At 38.8% G+C, this 27256-nt stretch overlaps 1 protein-coding gene across 7 annotated transcripts in view; it reads right to left on the bottom strand.

Annotated features, from left to right (window-relative positions):
• NFIB (nuclear factor I B) overlaps positions 1–26321 on the bottom strand; it is a 270815-nt gene extending 244494 nt beyond the window's left edge. For 4 of the 7 annotated variants that reach the window (XM_037372717.1, XM_037372718.1, XM_037372719.1 and 1 more), the window contains exon 1: positions 26170–26280. In XM_037372717.1, coding sequence (XP_037228614.1) covers positions 26170–26265 — 96 coding nt within the window. In that variant the 5' untranslated portion in view covers positions 26266–26280. Of the gene's footprint in view, positions 1–26169 lie in introns of all 7 variants that reach the window. The other 3 variants (XM_037372713.1, XM_037372714.1, XM_037372722.1) reach the window with 2 other exon arrangements.
• Between the last annotated feature and the right edge of the window lie 935 nt (positions 26322–27256).

The raw sequence follows: 27256 nt of genomic DNA, 5'->3' as shown, positions 1-27256 counted from the left end.
GTTCAGCCAGGAGAGGCTGTGGGATGGGGGCTGGTTCAGCCAGGAGAAGGGACGGCTTCAGGAGCACCCAGCATCACACCTGGCACCAACAGCAGGGGTGGAGGAGACGCAGCTGGGTTCATCACAGCAGTGATGGCAGGAGGGCAGGAGGCAGCAGCACAAGCTGCAACATGAGAGGCTCAGGCTGGATGTGAGAAGACTTTTCCCCGTAAGGTCAGCCCAGCAGTGGGGCTGGGGCTCAGGGAGGCTGGGCTGTCTCCTGCACTTGGAGGGAGGCTGGGCTGTCTCCTGCACTTGGAGGGTCTCACATCCTGACTGCGTGAAGTCTTGAGCAGCCCAGTCTGAGCCCATGACTGAGCCTGCCTTGAGGGATCCACTGTCCCTTCCAGCCTCACTGAATCTGCCATTCTGTGATTGATTGCCGGACAGCACAGCTGGGGTACCTGGATCTCTCCCAGCTCCAGGTTCCTTCCCTCCCTCTTGCCCCTTTACACAAGTTCAGAAAACATAAACTGAATGAAAAAAAATGGGAGGTTCCAATTAGTTATTCAGTTCTTAATGAGAATTAGATGGCAAGAAACAAATCACCTGGACTCACTTAAGCAAATGTGCAGTAATTAAACTAGGCAGCAAACATGCAAGAGTACTTAATTATCATCCTCCCAAAGATCTCACTTAGTAAACAAAATTTTCACAAGCAGTGTGGCAAGGATCAGAAGTCTGTATTTTATGGCATGTAAAAAACTCTGAGCAGCTGAATATAACAAGCAACAGACACAGGAGTGTTTCTCCAAACAGAGCATAATGCACAAAGGCAAGCTCTGTTCCTTCATTCAAGTTGGGTTGTACATCTTTATGAAAAGAACTTAAAGGATCAGCACAGGCATTGTACATTTAATCACAAACAGGAATTTAGAAACAAGCTCTTCCTCTCTCTCATGTGCAGACACATATATAGATATACATCCGTGTATATACATGTACACACATGGATGCATCTATGTGTGTACATATACACGTATATATATATGTATTTGTATATATACATGTACCTATACAAACATACATACACACACATATATACTTTTCTTTCCAGAGAGAGATAGATCTCTGTAAAGCCAGCTCTTGGATGACACAGATGTTCAAATGCTCAGTCTGGACAGTGGCTCAGACCCGCATAGGGTAGCTGCTGAGCCTCAGGAGGGTGAAGATGAATTTCTGCTGGTTTGAGTTATTCCTGAAGACTCAGATGCCTATGGTTTCACAGGACAAGTTGGCTGCTTAAGAGTTGCAGGGCAGAGCAATAGCCATCTGCCATAAGCGCCTTCAGAAATCCCCTCATTGCTGGGCATTGGGAAAGAATTGTAGTATAGGTATTGGCACACCTGCCCTGAATCACAGTGGGATTTTGTTAAATCTCCCAGTAGAGAGTTAAGCCAGTAATACAATTCCTGTGCAATTCCTAATTGAATGGGGTCAGAAGGAATGTATGTAACTAACTAATAATGTTCAAAGATGGAGTGACTAATAATCACAAATATAAACAGGTTTGCCTTGCAGATGAAGTAACTTAATTACTTAGAGAACACTGACTTTCTGCAGATTTTTTTCATCCTACAGGTGTCACCATGTGATGTAGATTAGACATTAATTGCTAACACCTTTTTCTCTCCCTCGTTTCACTGTACATGATACTATACATACAAGGAGTGTATGGCTGAGGCTAGCTTATGCCACTACTCCATCAGGCAGGACAATGGGTACTAAGAACTGCTGCAAAGGCCTTAACCCTGCCACATATGAAATTAGAGACATAACCACCAGCTAGTTGGATTACCCTTTGGCTGAAATGTCTTAAATCGATTCTGGCATCTTTCTATTCTGAGCTGGCTGGAACGTATTTTGTCATAGTTTAAGATCTTAAGGTGCTATAAAGCCTCACAAGGGAAACAACTGTTCCCTTCAAATTTACTTAACATTTCATTATAAATACAACAGGCAGACTGAAATCCGTGCTAGGTCTCAAAATGCATGAAGTGAATGTCTTACTGTACAGAGATGTACCTGGTGCTTAGCAGTCCTATCCCAAAAGAGTGGAGAAAGATCTCTAGTACCCTAGTTTTGTGATATTATTTTGCATACAGTTACACACAGACATCTTTTTTATTGTTCTCTTTTTTAAATTTTTTTTTCCAGAGTACTTGTTGTTAGCCACTTCATAAGGTTATTAGTCCACTTATGTGTTCATATGTGTTTGTGCTCATTTCTGCGCGTGTATGCACACACACACATAGCTTCAGCCAGTCTGGACTGGTCTTAGCTGTGTGTCTTTAGAAAGAAGTGCAAGTCCGCAATCTGCAGGGATATAAGCCCTGGTGAGCATTGCATTGTGAAATGAAGAGGAGCCTGTTGCATCCACAGGCATGTGTGCCTCTCCTCCTCCTGACAGCCTGCCCATCCCCTGCAGAGGTCTCGGCTGTGCACCAGCTCTGGGAACAGCAATCTGCTGCAACCACAAACACAGACATATCTGATCCTTGGCACTATTTTCATCTAACGGTTTGCCACATTGGTTGAAGAAAGAAGGGGACTGTTAGTTTGATCTACTGATATACCAAGATTATACCAACAAACCGGTCAAACAGAATTGCCTGCAGAGTGATTTCAGAAAGGTCCAAAACTGTTGCTAGAAGCTGGAAATAGCAGAGTGATTTCTAGGCAAATATGACTGTCCATGAAACACAGGGAAAAACAAAAAAAGCAGATCAAGTCCAAAGATTTACTTGTTTCCTTAATACACAGTCATGTTCAAAATACCTGCAGCTTCAGTTCTGTGTGTGTGTAAGCAGGTAACAAATGACATCTGTTAAAGAGTTAAAGGCTTTATTGCTACTGCAAAAAAATGGTCTGACACAGAACAAGTACTGCAGTATTATAAAAAGTCAAACCACCACAGTTTTTAGAGATGCCACCATCTTGTGTCAAGGATACACCATTTACTTGAAAGAACTATGACAAGATGACTCAGTGACTCATTCACGCAGTGTTTGCAAGCATCTTTTTTATTTATGAGTGTTTACTACTTTACTTACTAGTTGAGGGTTTGGTGTTGTTTTTTTTTTATATGAAAAGCAAAGAGGTTGGTTTTTTTTTAGTAGTAGTATTTCTTTTAACTCCTAAACTCAGATCAGTTTCTAGGAGTAAATCTTTAAGAAGCAGACAACTAAGACAACCATGACAACACTTAAACAATATTCGTAGTTCACTACTTGTAAAAATCTGCTTGTCTGGATTTTTCAAAGATAATTTTGTTTAAATACACTATGAAAGATGTAGCCTACTGTAAGAAAATCATGTTGAGTCTTTTATTATGATAAATTCCATATCATTCTACTATTGGTAAGCCTCTGGCCTTTCAGGGAAGACACAGAAGCATGACTATTCACATAAACACAGATTATTCACAAATGAGGAGTGAAACACAATTTCTAGAAGCAACCCAGACTTTGCAGCCTTCTTAGTATTTTACAGAAGACATCACACACATAGGACCACTAACACAGACTAAGTGAGTGACTTGAGGAGAAGTTGCGTGAGATATAAAAAAAAAATCATTTCACTTTTGGGTAATGGCCTTAAATTTTTAACATCTAGGCAGAACTGACTAAACCACAAGTAGAAGGCTTTTCTATTTAAAATGGAAATATTTTTGCTTTCCTCAGATACCTTTTTTCCTACAGTTCAACCACAAGACAGTTTTTGCAGCTGTATGTCTGACAATTGTGGTTCAAAATAGGGATCATTCTGTAACTAGCACAGGAAGGCTGGATACAACCATTGCTGCAAAGCATTCCTCCGAGAAACAGGATAATGGGAAACCAAAACAAATAGCGGAGGGGTATAGCAAGAGGACATCTCCAGACAGAATCTATGGTGTTATGTTATTTTGTTTTACAGCAGTCAAATTATGTTCTTTCCATATTTGATTAAATTGGCAGGAGCTTCGTTTAATATCTTGTGCTCTGTGTCAGCCAAAAACCAGGCATTTGTTCTTACAGAGGGAAAGATGAAACTTTTACTTCTGATTCCCTCTCAGTGGAAAAATAATGTAGCAATTCAGCTACCATATCTGGGGTACAAAGGCTGTGAGCAAAAACCCAAAAGTATGTTTGTAACTTTAAGTTATGAGCTTGGCAAAATAGCCAAGAGACCTACTTGTCCCATTCTCCTTCCCTGTCAAGCTTATTTCATTTACCCTGCACAAATATTTTCTTTAACTTCCTGGCCAAACATTTTTTTCCAGCTTTTCCAAAGGCTTTTGGACCCTGACCATTCCTTAATGTCTTCCTTCTGTCTTGGATCAGTCCCAAGTAACCCACCAAAAAAACTTCTCTGATTCCTCACTGTTTAGCAGATGCAATGTACCTGCCAGCTTGTACTTTTATTGTAATTGCAAAGAGGTGTTAAATAAAAATTAATTATAGCTTTATACATTCAGTCATGAAGTTTTGTGCTTGTTATGTGTAGCCTCAACTTCATATCACCGGCTATACATCTAAGCAGCAACTCAGCTGCATAGAATTGTCTCTAACTCTCTGTTGGTTTTGATATGGCTGAAGCAAAGCTGCACTGATGGAAAAGGACAGCCATTTGGCATATAGCTTTCTTGATGGGAACTTGGGTGGTGTATGATGACTTCACAGCAGGAAGAGGTGTGAAGAAGGACCCTGGCCACAGCAGGCCAGGAAACAGAGACCTGGAAGAGAGAGCATGAAGAGATCAGTGTAGGAGGTGGGTAAGAAGGATGAAGACAAGAAATGGGAGGAATCTGGGAAGCAGGAGGGAGACTGAGAAGTTGCAGGGCAATGTCCCCAGCAGTGCTGAAATTATATGGTTGGGGGAAGGAAAGAAACAGCCGTGTATAAATTCACATAGGACACAGAGAGTGAGGTCAAGGTCTGCTTGATGAAATGGAAGAAGGCATTAAGTAGGAAGCATGATACAGAATGTGGTCCAAACAATGGTCCTGCAGTTCTGTAGGTGCATTAAACACAGCCAAACAAGCACACTTTAAGAAAATCTCTCATATTGCCATTTTTTGGAGTCTTGTAATTCTTCAGAAGTCAGTACTGCGAGTTTATCATAGTCCCTGAGGCTGGAGAGTCTCTCAGGCAACCACCTAACCCAGCTGCACTGAGGGAAGATACTGCCTCTGTGTACATTGCAATGATTGACTCTTATTTTGACTGCTAATTACAATAGCAGTTCCTGGCTTGCCTTGCACAGAAATTAATCAGGAAAAAAGTCTAGAAGGACAGTATGGCAACCAGTCAGCAGCCTGTAATTTTAGATTGTATTTCTACACTTTTGAGGCAACTGCAGAAGCTGCTGCCTTAGTTAATACCTTTTTCAACCAGTGGCACATTTTGGTATGCTAGAGCAACAGCTGATAACTGCCGTTCTTAGTGCTGCCAGATGCAAGTGCTTGCTTACTGTATTGTGAACTGTGCCAATATTAACTACGAATCTTGAAATCTTCAATGTTCCTTGAAGTTCCTACTGCCTTAAACTTGAAAGAATTTCCATTTATAGGTCGTAGGATTGGCAACTCTGTAACTATTTGAATTAACTTCAGTCAAAGATTTTGTGTCGGTCACATTCAGGGAGATTTGGTGGTCAAGACTGGGAACAGTTCCTCCCTACCTTGCCCCTTCTGGGCAGAAAATGCAAAACAAATGCATTTTTAGCCTAGTGATATTTTACCAGTCATCCTACCAAAGATCACAGATTATCAATGCTAAAGTATGGTTGTTTCAACACAAACAAATTTTTGTAACTTGACATCCAGCCCAAAGACAGAATTCTTGGAAGGCCCAAGTTCTGTTCTCTCTGCCTAGAAACACAAGGGCAATGTTTTATGTTTCACAGAGATTAACAAAGAATAACATTCATTTTTTATGTTTCCCAACCAGAACTAATAGCTATAAAGCATCACTTAGTTCTTACCACTAGATGAGGACTTCACGGTATTTCACCTACAGCAAACAAATAAGTTTACTGTTAAACAGAGTATATTGATCCCCTCCTTGGACCAGGGTAGGTTACTGAGTATAATCTCATCAGCAGAGAAAAAACCCAGAAAATAAGTGAGGAACAAATGGCTGTTTCCCTGAAGCTCTGGGCAATACTGTTAAAAATCCATACATCTGGGTTAAAAAGAGGTTTCGTTGCAGAAAGATTACTAGGGAAACAGGGCTGAGAGAAACTTCCTGGGTCATTGAACTGGGCTTTCTCTTCTTATGGATCCTCTTTCATCCTCAAGCCATACTTGTTCCTCTTATACCACCATAGGCGTTGCAGCATGTTTTTCTCTGACTTTGCCTTGGAGAAATTGCTTCTTCTGCCTGTAGGAGTTCTGACAGTTTTCTACGTGTGCACCAGAGGTGAGTGACTTTTACATACCTTTTCTGACTGTTGGTGCTCTAGGTCACGATGGCTTCAGAGGCATGGTGAAGTTGAGACCGATCACCTCAGTGCCAAGATGCACAAAAGTGTTCAAAATGAATGAGCAGGAAGTGATTGTAAGCTGCCATTACTGAGCCACGATGCTTGTTTGGACTAGACTTTGCAGGATCACTACAAGTCTTAGCACAATGGTGCTACATCAGAAATAGGTTGGCAGCTCTACTACAAAGGAATCAACTGTGAGATGCTTTCTGAATCTGCAGGATCTAAGGGAAATCTAAGTTGAGAAATTTTGACAAACTGCCGTGTTCAAACTCCTGTTACTGTTACCTAACCTGTATCTCTTCTATAGATAAAAAAGCTACACATGACATAAGCTGTGCAAACATACATTTCTCTTCTATCAAAGAAGTTGCTGCCAATAGTCTATAAGAGCCTATTTGCTTTCACAGTCAGTTGTGTTCCAAAAACTCTGCTATGCTCTCTATGTTATTTAATAAAATGAACATCTGAAACACGGCCGGTTTTTTGTTTATCTGTGTATGCTTTAGGTTGTCCCTTTGCTAGTTGCTAAGCAAAAATACACATGTAGAGTCATTCCTAATATTTAAGAAAACAATCTGCAGTTCATTCATATGTATGTACACAATAACAATATGCTTGTGCTGCTGTGCAGAGAAAAAGGACAAGATAATTACATCCAATCTAGCATGCTGATAAAAAACATTACTCCAAAAAATAAGATAATGTCTGTGATAAAATCAGAAGGGCCCTGGAATAAGACAGCAGATACCTGAACTGACAACACTTGATACAACAGAGTCAATACTGTCTTTGTTGCTTTCAACTTTCTTTCTGCTACATATATGAATAGAAGCTTTTTCTCTAGAGGGGCAGTGATGGCTACAGTAGTTGAATTCTCAGATTTTTCTTTGTATTTAATAAAAGAATTTCTTCCTAATTTTCACTCTTCAGGAAAGGGCAGAAGTTATAAAACTGGAATTTCTCTTTGAATATCAAGCCTCTCCTTTGAGGGGAATAATAAACTTCCCTTTTCACAGGCAATTAGGTATCAGAATAAGAGGGCCCTTATTAATTACCTGGGTTAGACAAGAAGTGGCACAGCGCACATATAAAGCAGAAGAAGAAACAAACATGATTTAAACCAAAATGCCCTTCTCTTTCTGTGCGTGAGGGACTGGGACTGTGGAATTTTACAGTGTAACCCCAAACTCAATTTTATGAAATTTTCCCATGAACAATTATAAAAGAGGCAGAAATTGCTCAGAGAAGAGAACTCTAGACAAATAAGGATAATACACATTAGATGCAGAACCATTCTGACAGCAGATGTGACCAGTCCTGCTGCTGAACTGCCAGAGTGGGTCACTGCTTATGCTGCATACAGTGAGTAGACAGTGGGCTAGCATACCCCAGCCTAATTCTGGTGCCAGCCACAGGGCAGCATCCTGAAACAGCTTCTCACATACTCCTCTTGCAGTACTGAGACCGAAACATACCGTCTGCATCAAACGCTGCTGGGAAGAAATATTTGCCGTTCCATTTGAAGTTTTACAGACTACGTGCACAGCAAGGAAACAGAATCCAAGCCTCTGCTTTTCATGAAATGGTAAGAAACTATGTGGTGCCACAGAGAATGTGTCATCACATCAGACAAACACAGCATAGTCAGCATCCTGTTTTTCATAGTTTCAGTGTTTTAATTCCCCAGCTCTTCCCAGTCTCTGCTGTATCCTGCCACACAGCCAACCCATCCTTCCATGAAAACAGTAAATCAACATTTCATACTTGAAACAAACAAGATGCAGACATACCGAAATACTTTTGTAGCAGAGGAGGTCTGCTTAAACAGAACATGGCACTTTGGGCCTTTGGGTGTCATTCTTCTTCCTCAGAGCTACAGGAGCATTTTTCCTCAGGGCACAGTACTCTGAAACACTCTATCTCTGACATATACATTGGTGCAGTATGTTTCATATAATAGTAGGAGCTGCCTTTAGTTCTTTGTAAGACATTGGCCCTGACATAACTATACTGATTTAATCAGATTTACTTCTGAATTATATAGCTAGAAGATCAGCATTTTGCCAGCTTTGACTTAGGATGTAGTTTAGGTTTGATTAGTTGCAATACAAACCCCTGATTTTTCCAGCATTTAACATAAGATCTTCAAGGCTATCCTACTTTTCAAATTGTTAACAATTTTTGTTTGTCTTGCTAAGTTATATGCTTTTTTTCTTATATATTTAGGCTTCAGAGAAATGTGTCTCTCTTTCACTAATCGCTTGAAAGATGAGAGAACTGTTAGTGCAAATCTAGCTAGCAAAAGAGTTAGCAAAAAGAGTAGGACATGGTCGCTTGTTAAAAACAAAGCAAAATATAGAAAACCAGAATTGTAAGAGCAGAACAGACAAATAAAGGGATGAACATAATATCCATTTGCAAAAGGAACCTCTTCCTACCCACAAACACAGTTTCACAGAACTATAATGTACCTAAACTGTGTGACAGTAATATAAAGAAACTTTTCTGAACTGAAGGCTTGCTGCTCATTTTGTATTTTATTGCTCATTTCAATACTAAACCCAGCAAGTTCAGTAAGCTCAAGTGACTATTTGTCAAATAATATCCTTTAACAATGAGTTCCATCGGTTAATCGCATAGCATGTCAAACACTATTTATATGTATCTCCTATGAATGTATCCCACCTCACTGAGCGCCACTTTAGTTCTGTATAATAGAACAGAGTAGAATGGTTCAGCTGAAAGGGGTGTACAACAATCATCTAGTCCACTGCCAGTGAGTGTAAGTCAATTTCCTTCTTTACAGCTTGTACCATTTACATTTTTGTTATATATGCTCTCACTGATCTGCCTGCCAACTTAAGTAATCCCAGTCCTTTTAATCTCTTCTTTTAACTGACATACTCTCCTGTGGCTGTGTAATTTGTGCTATGGGGACACAGGGAGAGCAGCAGCCAGTGCTTCTCTGGCCAGAGCAGCTCTTGCTTTCCTCCCTGCAGACTTAAAGACTTAGAGGGTTAGGGGGGGGGGAAAAAGTGAAATCCTCCTTAGTGCCAGTCATGAGATGATTATGAACAGCTCTGGCTGTGAGTGAGCGCTAAGAATAACCAGAGATAATATGAAAAGGACTTACAGGGACTTTTGGTGCACAGAACACCAGAGCACAAGTTTTCACTCAAAAATAATTTTAAAAGAGACCTGACAAGTTGCCAACTTGAAAGAGTTTCTCAGAAAATGAGCATCTATCTGGAATAGCATGTGTGATTATGTGCGTTCAACTGCCCATTGTCAACAGGATCCTTTATAAGCAGTCAAAAGAAGGAGAGCTTAGAATAAGATTCTTCTTATTCTAAGCACAAATAAGTAAATAGGCTTCATGACCAAGCTTTTACAGCAGGGATAAAGCTTGATTATTATGATTAGTATCTTGGTGGACTAGGAATTTTATTTTTGCTGGATTTTCAATACATGGTAATGAAGGTCAGTCAAATAATTTTATCGTGTTTTAAAAACCGGTTGTATAACCAAGTGTACCGTGCTAGCTTTGGTCATTTCAGAATGAGGAAGTCATCTCAAGCAGTAACAGAACACAGTGTCCACATTTTCCTCTCCTTTTTTTTTCCCAAAAAATTACTTGAAGACAGTTTCTGCTCTGGGAGAGGCACAAAGAACTGCCCTTGAAAGTGAGGGGTATTACACTACTTGCCAAAAGGCAGAAGAGTTCAGTCCAATAATGGCAGCAGATAGAGCAAATCAAATTAATATGACATTTTAATTAGTTTTTCAGCACTAAAGCAATAATTATTATACCGTTTACTATTTACACAGATAATAACACATTTAACTTTCAGGCAGAGGCTGTATGGGATGATAAGGCGGACTCTGACTTTTCCCTACTAGGTAGTATGGATTGATGTTGCAATGCCTTTGAAAACCATACAAATGTGGATCACCTGAAGGTATTTACCTTCAACTTACTATACTACTCTACAGTAGGAAGCCAGCTCTTCTCAAAATGTTGTGGTTATAGTCTTGCCTAAACACACAATGTCACCAGCAAATCTAGTTATCAAATCTAGCTATCTAGTAACCACCATATTTTACAGACCTTCTGCAGCCTCTCTCTTTCGGATCAAATTCCTTTGTTAATTCTTCAATATCTCCTGTATTGAAAAGCCACAAGTTTCAATTGGAAATTTTTCATCACCATTTCCTGAAGGAAGCTAAAGCTGACCAGCTGGGCTGGTCAGTATCTGTAACATTACTGAAGTAATTTCTCACATGCTATCCTCCTGTTGTCCAGAGAGACTGCTTATTTGAAAACTGAACAGTTGCCTTCAGAAATTTTCCTACAGAGATGCCTCCAGGATTTTGTGTTTGATGTGAAGTAAATTATTCCTTTGTTTAAGATATTTCAAAGAAGCTGAGACACAGAGCCTATGTCTTAGCACTTTGCTCCTGCCCGGGTCAGCCGTAATAAAATGGAAAAAAACTGCGTAAGTGTTCAGGATGTTCTCTTGACAAAACTTACTGCACATTAGGTCTTGTTCTGCTTTATTTGGGGCTCTGTGTGAATATTCTCCAAGTGTTCTTCATTATTTAGCTATCCACAGAAAACCTTTAGCATATTTGTTCCCTTATCTGTTAATCTCTGTTCTCTAAAGCTTTGATTTAAATTGGCCTTGTATGCCTTTCCCTGATCTCTGAGGAGGGTAGAATTTTTTGAGAGGACATTAAATCCTAATTTTCTCTTACTGTGTCTTGGTTAATGAAGCTCTGCTCCTAGAATTTCACTCAATATAAACCTTTTTTATTTCAATGCATCTTACCTCCAAGGGACTAATTGTGTCAGATTAAATTCACAGACACAAGAATATGAAACACTGTAACACTGAGTACCATTTAAAAATCAAGGTTTGCAAAATAACATATTTTTATTTATATTCTAAACGCTTAGTGGTGATTTCACAATTTAAAGAAAATTTCTTATTTTTCATTACTCCTGATGACCTGTGCATGAGCTGGAAATGGAGATCAAACTGTCTTTGCCTTTGAAACATATGATGCTACTCACCTGGTTGTTAGTTCAAGTTTCAGGTAAATTAGAGAAGTAAGTTCCTGAAGTACTCCCCAAAACCAGTCTTCCCTACAGGAAGTTTTTCACTCCCTGTTTGATGAGGGCAAACTGGCTTGGAGGCAGTTCAAAGTATGCTATCTTATTAAGGTCTCAAGTTTCTTGCAAAACTGAATTCCTGAGGTCTGTTCTGTAATGCAATAATACAGTTTTAAAATACTCTCTCTCATATACCTCAACTCTGTACAACATGGGACACTGTAAGAACATACAACGCAGTTAGGCAGTGAAACAGCTGCAGTTGGACGTAGGATGTGACTAAAAAGCATAATTCAGATCTTCAATAAAAGTAACGTGCACAAAGACTACCTTGTTCCCTTGAGCAAACATTCCTGAAGACAAAATAATCTGCTTTCCATAAAAACCTTCCTCAGTGCAGTGCCCATGTAAACTAATCAGTAGGCAGCTCAGTAAATCAATTTCTTAAGAATATATTAATAGCCAGAACAAAAGTAACATTACTCTAAAGAGACGCAGAGATTTCTGAGGAAGTTTTACTGAAGTTATCGTGCAGTTTCTTTCCAGATAGCCAACAAAAATGATATGAAATGATACTTAAGACGAAGGTAGCTCGACAGAGCAAAAGGACAACCACCAGTTGAACTGCAGGCAAGACAAAACCTGTTCATCTAACCTGCTTCAGCTAAGCTGCTAAATGAAGAAATCCCTCTCCAAACTCCACTGATCTAGTAGCTATTAACCATACAGGGAGCCTACGGCCACTTGCTCAGATGTGGACTTCTACACTACAGGAAGCTCTTTCCACCAGATAAATCCCTGCCTGTGTGTCGCCAAGAATGAGCCAAAGCAACGCTTTGGTGCAACTTTGTGCCTGGCCTGTCTCCAAGAAAAATCATCCGGTGAAGTTGTAGGAGCTGTGGCGATCGCTGTTATTGGATTATCACCGTGGGATTGCCTGGCTTGTTGATTTATAAGCATCATTTATTCTCAATTATATCTTGAGAATAAAATGAACAGACCTAAGAACTCCTGGAAAGTAAAGCCATAAATACTATCCCTTTCTCAAAATGTTCCTTCACCTGAGTTTTTTCAAACAAGATTTATTATCTGTTTCAGGCAATTATTATACTGAAACTTACATTTGGAGAGAGCCAAGCCCATTACCCTTCAAAAGAAGACTGAATATACCAGTGTGTTATGTGCAGTGAATTATTAAGTCCTAGTTCAAAACACTGTGTATTAGGATGCACTAACTCTAGTTTCATTCCAACAATGGCTTGGAGTAAAGCAACAAATCGTGCTGTGCTGCCAAAACCAGCCCACACATCAAGACCAGTACTGCATCAACACTGAGTATACAACTTCCAGGTGAGGAGCTGTAACTTCCTAAAATGCTTATAAAAGTTGCTTGTGGTTGTCTGACCACGTCTCTTACTGCTTTGTATCCACTGTTCTTAAACACTATGACAGGAGGAATTCAACTTCTTAAAAACTGTGCTATGCCTTCACAAGTATTTTCAGATCTAACTGTGACCAGCTGAGATATTTTTAAAGGTGAGAACTCTGTTCTTCAACTTGATACTGTAAATATTTTCAATCTAAAAATTCAACAGTGACAAAAGAATTCACATACTTCTCATCCAAGCACAGATTTGAGTTAGCTGGTTACTCTTGCTGCAGCAGCTTTTTTCTCAAAAAACCCAAATTAATAAAAATCAAAACTTTCAACAGAAAATTAACTTTATTATAGCTTAATTGAAATTAACTTAAATAAAACACTAACCAGAAATAGAGGCAGAATGTAATTTTTCATGAAATGAGAAAGGGGGGGAAGGGGGCGGGGAAGAAAAGGAGCCGCAGCAGCAGCTTGATGACTAGCGTACATCATCAGTGTGGGACACCCAACTTCCAGCCTTCCTTCTCCTTCACTCAGATGAAAGGCTTATCTCCTACACTCCATTTTTTCAAGTTGGCAAACAACTTGGCGTGCATTTCTGATCCCGCTTAAAACTCTTGCACATGTGCAGAAAAAAATAATACTGAATTCAATGACTTTTTATCTACTTCAGGTATGGGAAATGGCAGAGTAGGGAATTTAATCTTTGTCATATGTTTTCCTGGCTATGATTCTAACATACAAGTTACTGTGAGTCCATCTGTGAGCTATCTTCTCTCTGCCTCTCTGCTCTTTTCCCCTCCTCCTTCCCAGTCCTGAGGAATAAATAAACAAAAAAGGGAAAATGTTGATTTTGCACTGATGTGAAGTAGAAAATACTTGAATCTTGGGAAATTTAGATGGGAAAATCAATTTACAATACACAACCTGTGTAAAAATACTTGCAAAATCTATATGCTAACATTTATGGTAAAGTAAGCATTTTACAATTGTTAACCGCAGTATTTTCTAGTGTTGTTCTCCTGTGTACTCAGCACAGACATAGATAGATCCCAAAGATAGGGACAGGTCTCATAAGACCACCACCTTGGAGTGTTTTTGGAACTTTTCTTTTTTAAAACAAATTACATTTTCTGTTCAGTGTAAGAGGTCCAGTGCTTCTTACTGTGCAGTTTCATCCACAGTACATTGACATTAAAGTCTGATTAAATCAAATTTCCTATCTTGTTCTTTCTGGGGTACTTGAGGAACTTATTGCTCCTTCCTGTACCTCTGCTTCTTCAGCTGCTTTACATGTTATTTTTTTGTTTAGGTGGGGAAGCTTTCATAATTATTGTGCTGCGTGCATTTATTAGTGGTTAAGGAAAGATGTTTTACAACATTTGTCCTGCCTGGCAGGAGGATTCAGCACAAAGCAGGACTGCTAATGAGTTTAGATTCAGCAATAGTGCCCAGATTTTTGGCTAGAGGGCATGTTGCTGTGCTTCAGCTATGGAGTGCATCTGTACCACACACTGCAACACTGGGTAGAGGGATACACTCCATATAAATTGGTCTAAGAAACATCAGTACAAGATACAGAGCTCATCACATGACAAATTAACCTGCTTCTTATTCAGTGACAGCTTGATTATTTTCAAAGCCTTTTACACTATGTGGCCATGCATACTGTGGATATTCCTATAACGACTACTTAGGGCAATATTCTATAGGTGTACTTAAAACTGTGGATTCCTTTCCTGTTTTTTCCAACGACAGAATTGCATATTCTCTTCTCAGTTAAAGAGCTTAGGAGATGTATTCAAGCATTCTTGCCCTTAAATGACAGAGTCTTATCATTCTTCCTGCTGAAAAGGATATTTCCTTGAATATTTGCCCTCATCATTAAAGTACTGTAAAAATCAGTATGTGTGGGCTGTCTGCAGGAGCAGGGAGATTGTCAAATACAAGCCCTACTGCTACATGACATTATTAAACATACTTATCCTTTCCTTATTCAGTTATGCTTTTGGGAAATATTCACGTATTGAATTTCACCAGACAACATTAGATTTCTCTGATATGGTAGATCATCATGCAAAAGAAGGTTCACTTAAAATTAAATGCCAGCAACATCAATATAGGCTTCCTGTGAAAGTGGCTGTGAAAAGCCGCTAAATATCTCAGCACTCTGTGGTACTTACAAACACATCCACAAATGATTGAATGGGCTGACATGCTGGATTTCTCACAAGGCATTGTTTGGAAGGCAAAATTAACCTACTGCAGTGCACACTACTTAAGCCTGAGAAGCAGCAGCCCTGAGAAAATGAAAATGCTTTCACAATGTAGCCTGAATACTTCCTCAGTGGCTTGAGACCTTACTAAACTCATCTCACTGCTTTTCATAAAGTAGTCACATTACACTGAAGGATGTTGTCCTTCAATGCTACCCCATGCCCTGACACATGAGAAGGCTAAAAGATCTTTTGAGCTGCCAGGCTGCTGTTGTTGACCTTGCATTTTTGTCTCACAGAAGATACCTATGCACAAGTTCAAATCACTGACAGCAGCACAAAGTTCCTTCAGTCCCTACTATAAAAACACTAAAAAGCCTCTCAGGCTTCTTTGAGAAAGACCAAGATTACTTCAGTCCTACTTCCACAACACAATCTCTTTTGGCTGTTTCTCATCCTTCCCTCTTTGCACGCACAGTATGTACGCAAATGTGTTTTTTCCTTAGAAGAACGGAGTGTGATAGTGTATTGATAGTTTTTCAGTGCCTGATGACAAAAAAGAACTCAAATGAAGTAGAAGTTCAAGAGTCTAGCCAGAGGCAAGATTGAGTTAGATTTTGGACTATGTCTCCAAATGAATAGATGTCATAATTATCAGTCCTATAAGAACAGGCAATGCATGCGAAGGATGCACAAAACACTGCCCCACTACACAATATTCCAACACTCTTGTAATTTAGGCCTGCTACTACACGCAGTAAAACCAGTTTTACTTTAACTTCAGTGACTAACAAGGCATTACGTTGAAATTGCACTGTCTAGCTGAGAAGTCTTTTGTGCTACTGAAGAAATTGTATACCTTAGTAACACTACAGTACTGTATTGCTGTAATAAATACTAATAATTAGCATAGAGGCAACTCTTGAAAATATTTGTAGGCTAAGGCATACCTGATAAATGTTTTCCTAATCTGATATTTAAAATAGCCATAAAATCTGCTCCTAAAGCTTTGAGTGACCAGAGCCATGTGTGGAAGAGAGATGTTGCATATCTGGATCATTGCTTTAAAATAGATGGGCTTTAGAATATATTTGTTACATAGTCTAAAGCGTAGACATTCAACCTTCTGTTTTTTTTTTTAAAAAGAAAGCACTCATAAACCTGGAAATACTGTAATTATTAAGAAGCCAGGTATGCCAAATGCTAAAACAATGAGGGTCGGTCCCATTTTAGACCACAGTGTATGTGTTCAGAGGTAATTTTTTTCTACCTGACTAGTTTAATTTTGTTAGCAATATCACGGACATGTTCATACAACATTTAATTTTCTGTTAGCGTGAAATAAGCCTAATTTGGAAAAAAAATCCTTGTAGTGTCTCTACTATGTAGTGTGTTAGCCACCCTATCCTTTACAGATTAAGCTTTTTGGCATTATAGGAGAAATCATCTGCTGCACACTGGCATCAAGCAAAAGCAGATTCATAAACTCTGCCCTTAATCTCTTATTCAGTTTTCTTCCAATTAGAAACAATCTTTTGCTGATACTCTAATTAATACTTACATGTTAAAATATTAGGCATTATAGCAGAAATCATCTGTTATATTCTTGCATAAAGCAAAACTGGGTTTGTAAGCCCTTGCCCTTAATCTTTGTTTCAATTTTCTCCTATTTAAAAACAATCTTTCCCCAATACTCTAATCAATGCAAATGATATTCATGATTAGTTAGTATTATGCTAATCTGAGCCCCAAATTTACCTAAATCTACATGGTGTTGTCTGAGTACCAGATTGCTTTGGGTTTCTAAGTAAAATTACATTAGCCTGCCAGCTGTACAAAACACCATGATAGAGTAGAAATCCAAGCAAATCATCAAGATTACATTAGTTTTGTTTCTTAATGAACAACTGTTTGCATTAGGGATTACAGACAAATTATGGTTTTCCTCTCTGTGCCCAGGCAGCCAGGCATCTGTTGAGAAGTTTCGGTTTTTTTTCCTAACTATCCCTAAATAGATTGAGGAGAGCTAAGGCAGAGAGACAGGTCTAATATTTCACATAATTGAATTTTTTCTTTACAAAGCAATCACCACTCTGGGCCTCACTGCTAACCTTGAATTTCTCTCTTCCACTGCTGCCTGGAATGCAGGAGAAACCTGAGTAGGTTTTTTTAGAGGTATCAGTCACCCAGCTTCTCCCCTCCTCCTGCAGGAGCAGATTACGTACCTTAGAGCCATACCTGCTTGCTGTTACACTCCAGGCCAATTTCCAAAACGGTGCTGTTGCAATTCCTGCTGCTCTGATATAAACAGTGTGCCACCAAAAAACATCATGTGTGGAAAACAGAGCACCGGGCTTATGCTTCATGGTCTGCATTAAGAGCGCGCTCAGGGAAATCAAGCTATGCAAAGCTGGGCGGTAATGAACATGGTACCACCAAGACTGCTAATCTTTAAAGTGTAACAGTGAAGCACAGTTTTGTGTACGTATGCAGTTCAGCAGCCTGTTGAAGTTTGTCCCTGTTTCATGTCAAACTGCTGTAACATGCTTGTTATTATGTTCTGCTTGATTTAATTACGCTCCTAGTGTACAGGTTTACTCATTCTTCCATGCACTAATCTCGCCTCTAGAACTCACACTGTGACAGCTCATTATTGTTGGCAAAAATGTAGGACGCTGATAGGGAAAGAAAGGCTCTGATGCATTCACCATTGTGTATCAAGACATCCTGATTAAAAGATAAAAGTAATGAGTTAATTGTTTATCAATCTGTAGAGTGCAGGACAGTAAAGGGCGGGTAAATCACCATCCATGTCTTGAATGACAACACCAAAGAGCAGCAAAATAATTCTGGACAATTTCTTTCCTTGTGTCAAGCCCTGTGCTACTATTACAACTCCCTCCTTCCCTATTGAGGACATCAGATGTATACAAACATGCACCAAAGGGCGCTACCACTGTTGTGGAATGTATTAAGAAAGCCTACCTGAATATCCTCCAGAACACAACCTCCCTTTCACTTCTTTCAAATGGTCAGTTTAAACAGTTCTAATTAATGTTAGGAACAATATATGAAGTAAAAAAATATATATAAAAAAATTAAACTGATGTATCTGTTCTATTTATAGTCAGTAATGCATGTTCCAGATTTTCTTCTGTACTTTTTCAACTTTCTTGTTGCAAACCACTGCAGAAAAAGAAGACTCTGAATCTGATTTTATATGCTGACAAAATGAAACAAATCTAAACATACCTGTATATGACATCTACACCAAACGTTACTAAGGCTGTCAAGTTATTAAACTCATTTGAGAGTTCAAGGAAAAGTGTGAGTGACTTCCAAAATGTTTTGGAAAAAATATTTATTAGGATATCTTTGTCAGAAACAGGTGAGCTGCAGTTCTGTCTTCACTGGGTCTTATCAAATGCAGCAGTTTAAATTGGAACGAGATGAAACCAGGCATTCTACCTGGAATGCTGCATAAGAGCTAATACAGGTCAGTGTTCTCCCTTCCATGCTTGTCACATTTGGTACTTCTGGATGGACATTTTTTTGCTGTTGACAATTTATAAAAAAAATTAAAATAGTCACTAGAATTGGTCAACGAGCGCGCAATCTTCACATTAGATATGAGGAATCTTCTAATTACACATCAGTATCATTTGTGATATAGAGATTTACAAATACTGTATAAAAAATACCAGGCATTATACCATGTAAATGAAATTATTCACTCCAAGAATAAATAAGATGTTTCAGTTTAAAAACCCCTACAGTTTCTGCCGTGGTAATGACATTGATAAAGCAATTAGGTGGACTGAAAGTCTGAATGGTTATATGCTACTCAGTGTAGATTTTCTGTCAGTAATGATACATGAGTTTGCTTATTAATTTGTGAAAGAACACTAACAATTGATTGTATTCCACCCTATCACTTGTCAGTGAGATACCTTGAGATAATTCTAGCAGCACAATGGAAAACCACATTTAGTAATTCAGAACTGACATGTCATTGCTATTAACACATTCACTTTGTTCTAGTAAGTTTTTGCACCAATAATTTGGGCGGCAATGTTAACTACAGCGCAATTTACCTGAGCAAGAATAAAAGAACTTCTTTTCCCTTCTCTTGCTAATATTTCCTATCTAAGGCACTCCCAGCCTTAGATGAAACTTGTGCTTTCCCTTCTGGAATAATTTCCAGGTTCGTAACTAGTTTGGTTGAAAAGAATAGATTTTTATGACAAGTCACAGCATGAAATTGGAGTCAGATGCATCACAAATAGGGTTAAGGTGAAAAGCTCACTGGCATCACGGTGCTGCTGGTGGGAATCAACTGAGAGGGCTACTGAAGACTTCAATAATAATTCAAGTTCAGCAGATGGCTGAGTTCAGATTCTGCCTCATGAGTCCTCACCTGCCACTTGAACTTGCTAATTACCCATACCAAGGGCAGAAACTCCCTGAGCTTTATGACTGCGCAGTCGCCCTGCAGCACTGTGGTTCAAGCCCAGGTGTAAGGTAGAAGGCAGTGCTGTGGCTGGTGCAGCTGCCATCAGGGCTGGGTGGATGGGTGCCAGCCTTCGGGTCAGATCCATTTCACGCCTTCGTCTAACATCAGACCCATGAAAATGCACTTAAAAATAAATGTGATTGGCGGGCCAAATAACCTCACAATATGTTTATGCAGACTTATGCAGAATATGCATATTCTCCTTTCTTAGTGTAGCAGGGCCCTAGACTGCTGTTAAAGCAAGGGAGAAGGCTGCTCTATGAGAGCGATGGCTGATGAAATAAGGAACCGTAGTGGTATTGTGGGCAGCAGGCAAACAAACAAACAAACAAACAAACAAACAAACAAACAAACAAACAAACAAACAAACAAACAAACAAACAAACAAACAAACAAACAAACAAACAAACAAACAAACAAACAAACAAACAAACAAACAAACAAACACTACCATCACCCCCCAGCATCCTCAAAGACGTAGCTGAGAAATCCTTGATTTGCAAACACATGTACAGGGCAATACCGTGGCTAGGAAGCTGAGGCAGCAAGCTCTGCTCAAGAAACATCAGCACGTCTACAGAGATGTATCAGAGATGGATACAAACCTCGTCAGCCTTCCAGGCTGTTGCAGTAAATCTCAGACATTTATGAAACTATGTTAACTTTTAATGTGAGGTACGGAATCAGCAGAGTTAGTTATTTCCAGTGAAAGACACTTGTGGAATACCCTTCTGTGGTTAACTAACAGGTCATTTTAAAGGTGTTGTAAAAGCAGAGCTCTCCAAAACCTGAAAAAGGTAGTTAGAACAAACGAATACAACTCTGCTAGAGCAAACGGAATATGACTGGTTAAATGGGACAACTTGGCAGTTTAAACTTCTTCCAGTTTTAATAGAACTTTCAATCAGAGTGTAGAAAACTCAGCTTTATTTCTTCAGAATTTTGACTCAACAATCATCAAACAATATCAGAGACTAATTATCCTAAATTCCAGCTAGAAAACTACCTTTTTTGCATAATACAAAAAGCTTGGCACAAAGAAAATGGGTATCTTGCAAACACAGGAAATTGAAAGAACAGACTGATAACTTCAGAACAGAAAAAGCAACTTTATTGTGAGTTGGGTAAGATTTTGTAGGTCCTAAAGAAGATTCAGCTACAGCAAGGTGTCATAGCTTGATTGATACATGCATTTCCTCCATCATAGCACAAGTTAAGGTAAGTTACAAAGAAAAGCTGTTACTGAACAGGTTCATGAAGCCCCATTGTTAATTATCTCTTGACTGCTAGAGTTGTATAAACTACAGACATGTTATATAAAGTAAAACTGCATTTACATGCTGTAGAAGCATGCTTTCGAACTAAATAGTTGTTTTGTCCTGATTTCAGTGAACTTATGCCTTAAGCCAACAGAGCGCATATATATTTTGACATGCAGTCACATGCACACATACACACAAATGTATGTCTATGGCATTGTTGATGTACAGCTTTCTTGATAAGAAAACTGTTAACATTGCCAGAATGAGCAGACAAAAGGAGGCACTGTCAGACTCCCAGAGTGGAATGCTTGCTGCATACAGGTACAAAGCACAAGCAGAAAAACTTGTTTGACTCAGAGGGTGCTGCTAAACCACATCATGTTAGCACACCTAGCTGGAAATACATAGCCAAAACGCAAGGGACTGAAAGGGAAAAGGCACAGAGGAATTAGAAAAATATGTGTTTGTGAATATGCATAGCTATCTTTTTCTTGGTTGAAAGGACACGTTTTTAAAAAATCAGCAATAAAATTAGACATGAACAACAGCACCTTCATTCTACACTAGTGCATATTGTCAACGTTTAAGTTCCCTGCTACTTCTAGGTTTTTCCTCAATGAAGGAAGGTTATGCCCCTGTTTCATAATAAAAACCATCAAACATTAGAAATTAATGGGCATTCAAGTTTTACAGTTCCCCAGGCAGACCTTTCTGCTTTTAAACAATCCAATTCTGAGACATACTAAGTATAAATAGTACTTGAGCTGGTTATTTATTGTAGGCTGAAACGTGACTGCCCTGGACAAAAACTAAACCCAAAATACTTCTAGCATCTCAGAATAGTTTACAGTGTGTCTTAAAAGAGGCATCTTTCAGCTGATCATTTAGAATAAGGATTACACAGTTAATGAGGGATCTTACACTAAGTTATATACACTGTTTGAATTTTTGTGTAAGTAAGGAAAACTGAACAACAGTTATGAACATAACCCTGAGCTACCCCTTCCTTTTACCCACTCCTCCCCCTGAAACTTATAGAATTAAGACATCGTGTTCTAGGTCCATGAATAAGCACAGCATGTTCAATATGTCCACAGTTATACTGACATTTGTTTCTAAATCATTTAATTAAAAGTCATTATTGAGAACAAAGGATTCATTAACAAGCTGTACCTCTGAACAACTGATGGAGTTGTTGTGTTATGAATATCATTTTAATCCAAATTAGAAAACTGCACAGATGTTCTGCTGCAAAATATTGACATACTGCAACTCCCTTGGAATGTGATTAACATTTGTGTTAAATCAAAAAGTACATTAAAGCCTGGCTTTACTAATAAATTTAGGATTGGAATAATTTTTTTAACGCTGAAATATAGCATCTAAATTGTTATTATTTTTACCTCCAGTTGGGATTATATGGCCTATTAATACAGCCTTAATACTACAAGAAATTTCTCTTTTTAAAAAATACTTCTTTCAGAAAGAGACAATGTAGAGTAGAATAGAAAAGTAATAAGCTTTGTATTGATGAACTTTTTGTTCCAAGGCTTTGTTATGATGTTTTTGATCATAAGATCAAGCCATTAAACAAGAAGAAATGTGCAGTATTTGCAATAAATCAGAACTTCCTGGTTGTGTCTGGATTGTTCTTAACACAAACCTGTGATTTCAATACTTTTTTCCAACAATTTTGAATAGACAATTTTTGATTTTCTATCTGTACTGCACATGCATGTATATATGTGTACAAAAATAGGGGGTTGAGATTAAGCAGCAGAATTTTTTTAGAATGTGTATTTACACTCTGTAGATTTGCATGCAAACGATCTGACAACCAGAAACATATTCAGACTTCTGCAAAGATTTAACAAAGTAACTTGCAATAGGTGCCTGAGATGTAAATATTTGGAAACTATTCCCACAAAAAAGCCCAAACCAAAACCCGCAGCCTAATAACAATGCCAGAAAGTTTTGTAAATACCTACTGAGATCTGAATTTTTAAATCTGTAGTCAGTCACAAACCACCATACTAGTTCTTTGCCATGAATGAAGAGACAGTAAAAAATATCCAGTGTTTCTGTGGGTACCATCCTCTCAAACATGCTCATCCTCATTCCTCCTCAATTTTTAAATGGAGATTTTTCAATAAAAATTTCTAGAGTATTTGCCAGCTGTACTGAACAGCACTTGATTTATAGGTTCTGTCTCCTCACTGAATATGTTCTTTCCCTCACCACAAAGTTAAGTGCAAAAATAAGATGATCCACAACTAAGATGGTCACATTAACACCATCTAAAAGACTGAGACTGTTTAACAATTCTCCATGTATTTATTGTTATTTAATATATTAATAGTTTACTTTTGTTTGCGCTTCGTTGCTTATTGCCTTCTCAGCAAAACTTTTACCCTCTTGTGTTCTAGTCATTATGTCCATATCAAAAAGAACGCAGATGGAGAGTGTGTAATTTCTCTGTTTGTTTTTTCCTTATCAAATGATTTTTTTATTATTGTAGTTAAGTAAAAGAATATGAATGAAATAAACAGTAAGATAGGAAAGTATAATACGGTAGTACTGCAATACCATAGGTGAATAACATAGACTTAACTTACTAAACCCTCATTCCACTTAAAAAGAAAGAATTTTGTTTTCCAAACAATAGCTTTAATGTAATTACTTTAAAAAAAATTAAAAAAACCCCTTATTTTAAGAACATTCAAACTAAGTATGATGTTGAATGTCCATGCTGCAAAATAATTGTAAAGTAGCTAGCTTATCTGTAATGAAAAAAACACCAAGTTCTGTAATGATGCCTGTCATAATAGCGTTTGTTAATGAACTTTTTTATAACTATGAGTAACTATCTTAATACGCTGTTTCCTGTTCCCCACAACGCATTTGCAATTCAATGTTTACAATCATTCAGGAAAAGCAGAAGCAGAAAACTAAAGACGTCTGCTTATTTTTGCCTGTTGTTTTTTTTTTCTCTCAGAAGTCTTAAGGTTTTACTTTTACTGCATATTCCTGATAGAAATTTACTAAAAATAATTATACAATAAACTCTGTGGTAATATTTTGTACACTGTGGCACTGAAGCATAAGGTACTTCTTTTTTTGAGAAAAAAAATCACATTGTACATGGGTTTACTTTATATTCTACAACTGCAACTTTATAAATTAGAATATATGATGTAAAATATTATGCACAGCTAAAATATTATTTGATTTTCACCCATACTTAACAGTAAAGCATTTTTAAACTCCCTTTCTAAAGTGTGGATGAAATACACACTCATGACAGTAAACATTTATATTACCTGCATTTTACAGATTAACATTCAGGATAAAATACTGCACAGAGTGAAAGTATTGATTTTCTTTTCCCTTTGGAAGCAATGCCAGCTTACTGAAAGCTATCCTTAAAGAAACTTTTATCAAACTTAAGACATGCTCCTTAAAAAAACCCAAGCCTTTCTACATGCAATATTAAGGAAATCTGCTACGCAAACATTTCATAGTGCCTGTGTCTAAACATCTGTCAGACACTTTAGAAGTTCTTTTCAATAATGTACACACTTACAATTAAAAATTTTGAATAAAGAGCTAAACATGAATCTAAACATAATACTATACAGTATAACTCCCAGCTAAAAAGTAGATTCACAGAACAGCTTTTTATCATCTACTTTTCTCCTCTGTTCTTTTTACAGTTACATGAATGCCCATACCGCAATAGTTCAACAAGTTGCAAAGACAGAAAAATTCTCTTTCACTGTATGCAAGAAGTACAGAACAATCACAAGCAGCAAACATAATTTAAATTAAATACCCCCTTCAGGTATGGTACCCTCAGTGAAGGCACATAGCAACATCCACCTTTGGAAAGATAATGAAGTCGTTGCAAAGCAGTGTAGGAAGGCAGTTATAATCAGAAAGCTGCCTTTTGTCCAGGCACTGGGACGTGCTATCCACTGGTGCTCCCCAGAACCACCGCCCAAGAATAAAGTGCCTATTGTCTCAGCACTGTACTAATTGTGAAAAAACAGCCCATGCAGTAAGCATAATAATTATCCAGGCAAACAAGCAAAGGCAATCAATGAAGGAATGAAAAGGGTGAAAATACATGACCAGACAAAGCAACCCAAGAATGAAATTTATATTCATAATGGAATGCCAGCCAGCAGAAGGTCCCTTTCATGGCATGGCTATTGCATACAAGAGACCATTGTCCGCATGCAACAAAATCAGTATGTGCAGAAAACTTCGTGTAGCTCTGCTGAGGAGAAAAGCTTTTCGTTCCCAAAACACTTGCTCCCAGCCCCACTGTTTAGGTTAAATAAAGTTTTGGGCTCCTTTTCCCGGCAACATTAAAAAGTTGTCTCTCTCAGGGTCCACCTCCCCTGATCTCTGTAAGGGTTTTTTTTTCCACTTCCCTGCTTTCATTTGCAGCTGTATAAATATGAACAAAAAAGCCATGCTCATCCAAACAAAGAAAAAATGGACTGAATATGCATATCCTCATTAACTAAATTTAATTATGACAAGCGGCATATTAATCAGTAGTTGCTCCAGTTACTGCATTCATTGGAAGGGAGGAGGACTCCAAATTAAGGGGAAGTGTGGGGGACAATCGAATACTGATTAGGAGGCTGCTCACAACATGATACAATACACTTTCTAAATAATTATTCAGAGGAAACAGAATAAAGAGGCAGATTGCTCTATTTTTAAGACCAACTCAAGAACAATTAGCTAAGAGCGTGATGACAAGACTGCTTTCTTTTTTCCCGTGACTGCTTCCACCTCCACATTCTCACACCAACTAGCTTGGCAAGCACTGCAAAATTTGCATTTCACACACAAAAAACAAAAAAGAAAAAGAAAAAGAAAAAGAAAAAAAGAATAGAGAGAGAGTGGGGAAGAAGAAGGAGAAGGAAAAATCCCACACTGTCCTTGCTGCTGTGTTGTTACAAAGAAGGCCCATGGCACTACAGCAGCGGAGAAACCCTATCTAGCTGACGGTGAGAAGCTCTGAGGAGTCACTGAGCTGGAGCTGGAAACTTGTCACGCTCTGAACTTTGCAGCACGTGCGTTGCAACAGTGAAGGAGGAGTTCAGAAAGGCAAAAAAAAAAGCTTCCAGGGAGGGAAGAAAAAAGTTATCACACCAACTTACCATCCACCAGGTCCTGGCTGACATGTCATAGCATAGCTGCCATTTTATAGAGCTGTCCGATGCTTTCCCTGCCATTACGCTGTCAGCAACCTTCATCAGATGCAGCTCAATTGAAGATAAGACACCTAATCAAGAAAACATCGGCAGTGGCTCGCTGGGCTACATGTAGGCCAATCCTTATCACACTGCATCATGGGAAAAGCTCCTTTATTAGCAAGAACTCCAACCTCACTGATATAAAGACAAGGATCAGGTTTTCTCTCCCCCCCCCCCCCTTTTTTTTTTTTTTTTTTTTTTTTTTTTGTCTGAAGGGATTGGTGAAACTAGCCAGCATTCTTTGTGTATCATGTGTACACCAGTTTAGTATCTCACAAGTGGGCGGCTAGATGCATTGCTGGGCTATGCAGACCAAAGTTTATTTGCATTCTTCTCAGTTGTATATTGTTTGACATGGTTCGTGGTCAGCCCTGAGCGTAAGGAGGGGAAAGAAGCTGCTCCAAATTAGTGTCTCCCCCAGGAAGGACAGGCTGGTTCTGCTGCTGCGGTGGGGGCCTGGTTCAGATGCCATGCGCACACACACGTGTGCACACACACCTACACACCCGCCCAGGCACACGCAGGCACACACAGGCAGGCGCCCCGGGGAACACACAGGTAGCAGCTGCAGCTGGATGCAGCAGGGGTTGCCAAAGGCTACAAACCCTGTTCTCCACTGGACATATGGAAACAGTTTTAACTATTTGCAATCAGCCTTTAACAAGGAATAGGAAAGCTGGTAAGTTGGCATGAGGAGCAGGGAGGGGGTGCAATTAGGACTTCGGTGCCACAGTGTTTTCCCCCCTCCCTTCCCATGGATGCTCACGATCTCCTCTGCTCTGGATGATCTAGCTGGGAAGGGTGAGGCGAGGGGGTGGGGAACTATTTCAATCTCTGCTCCCTCCTGCTCCACAGCTTCGGGTCATCTGCCTGTTGTACCTACCGCCAGCAGGGAGAGAAGGCATTCTTCCTGCAAGGTTTTCTCCCTAATGGAAAATTTGTGATTCCCTGAAGGAACTGCTGGCTTAGAAGAACAAATAATTCTGACTTT

Source organism: Falco rusticolus, chromosome Z (assembly GCF_015220075.1).
Source record: "Falco rusticolus isolate bFalRus1 chromosome Z, bFalRus1.pri, whole genome shotgun sequence".
Lineage (NCBI taxonomy): Eukaryota > Metazoa > Chordata > Aves > Falconiformes > Falconidae > Falco > Falco rusticolus.
This window is presented reverse-complemented; position numbering and strand designations above follow the sequence as displayed.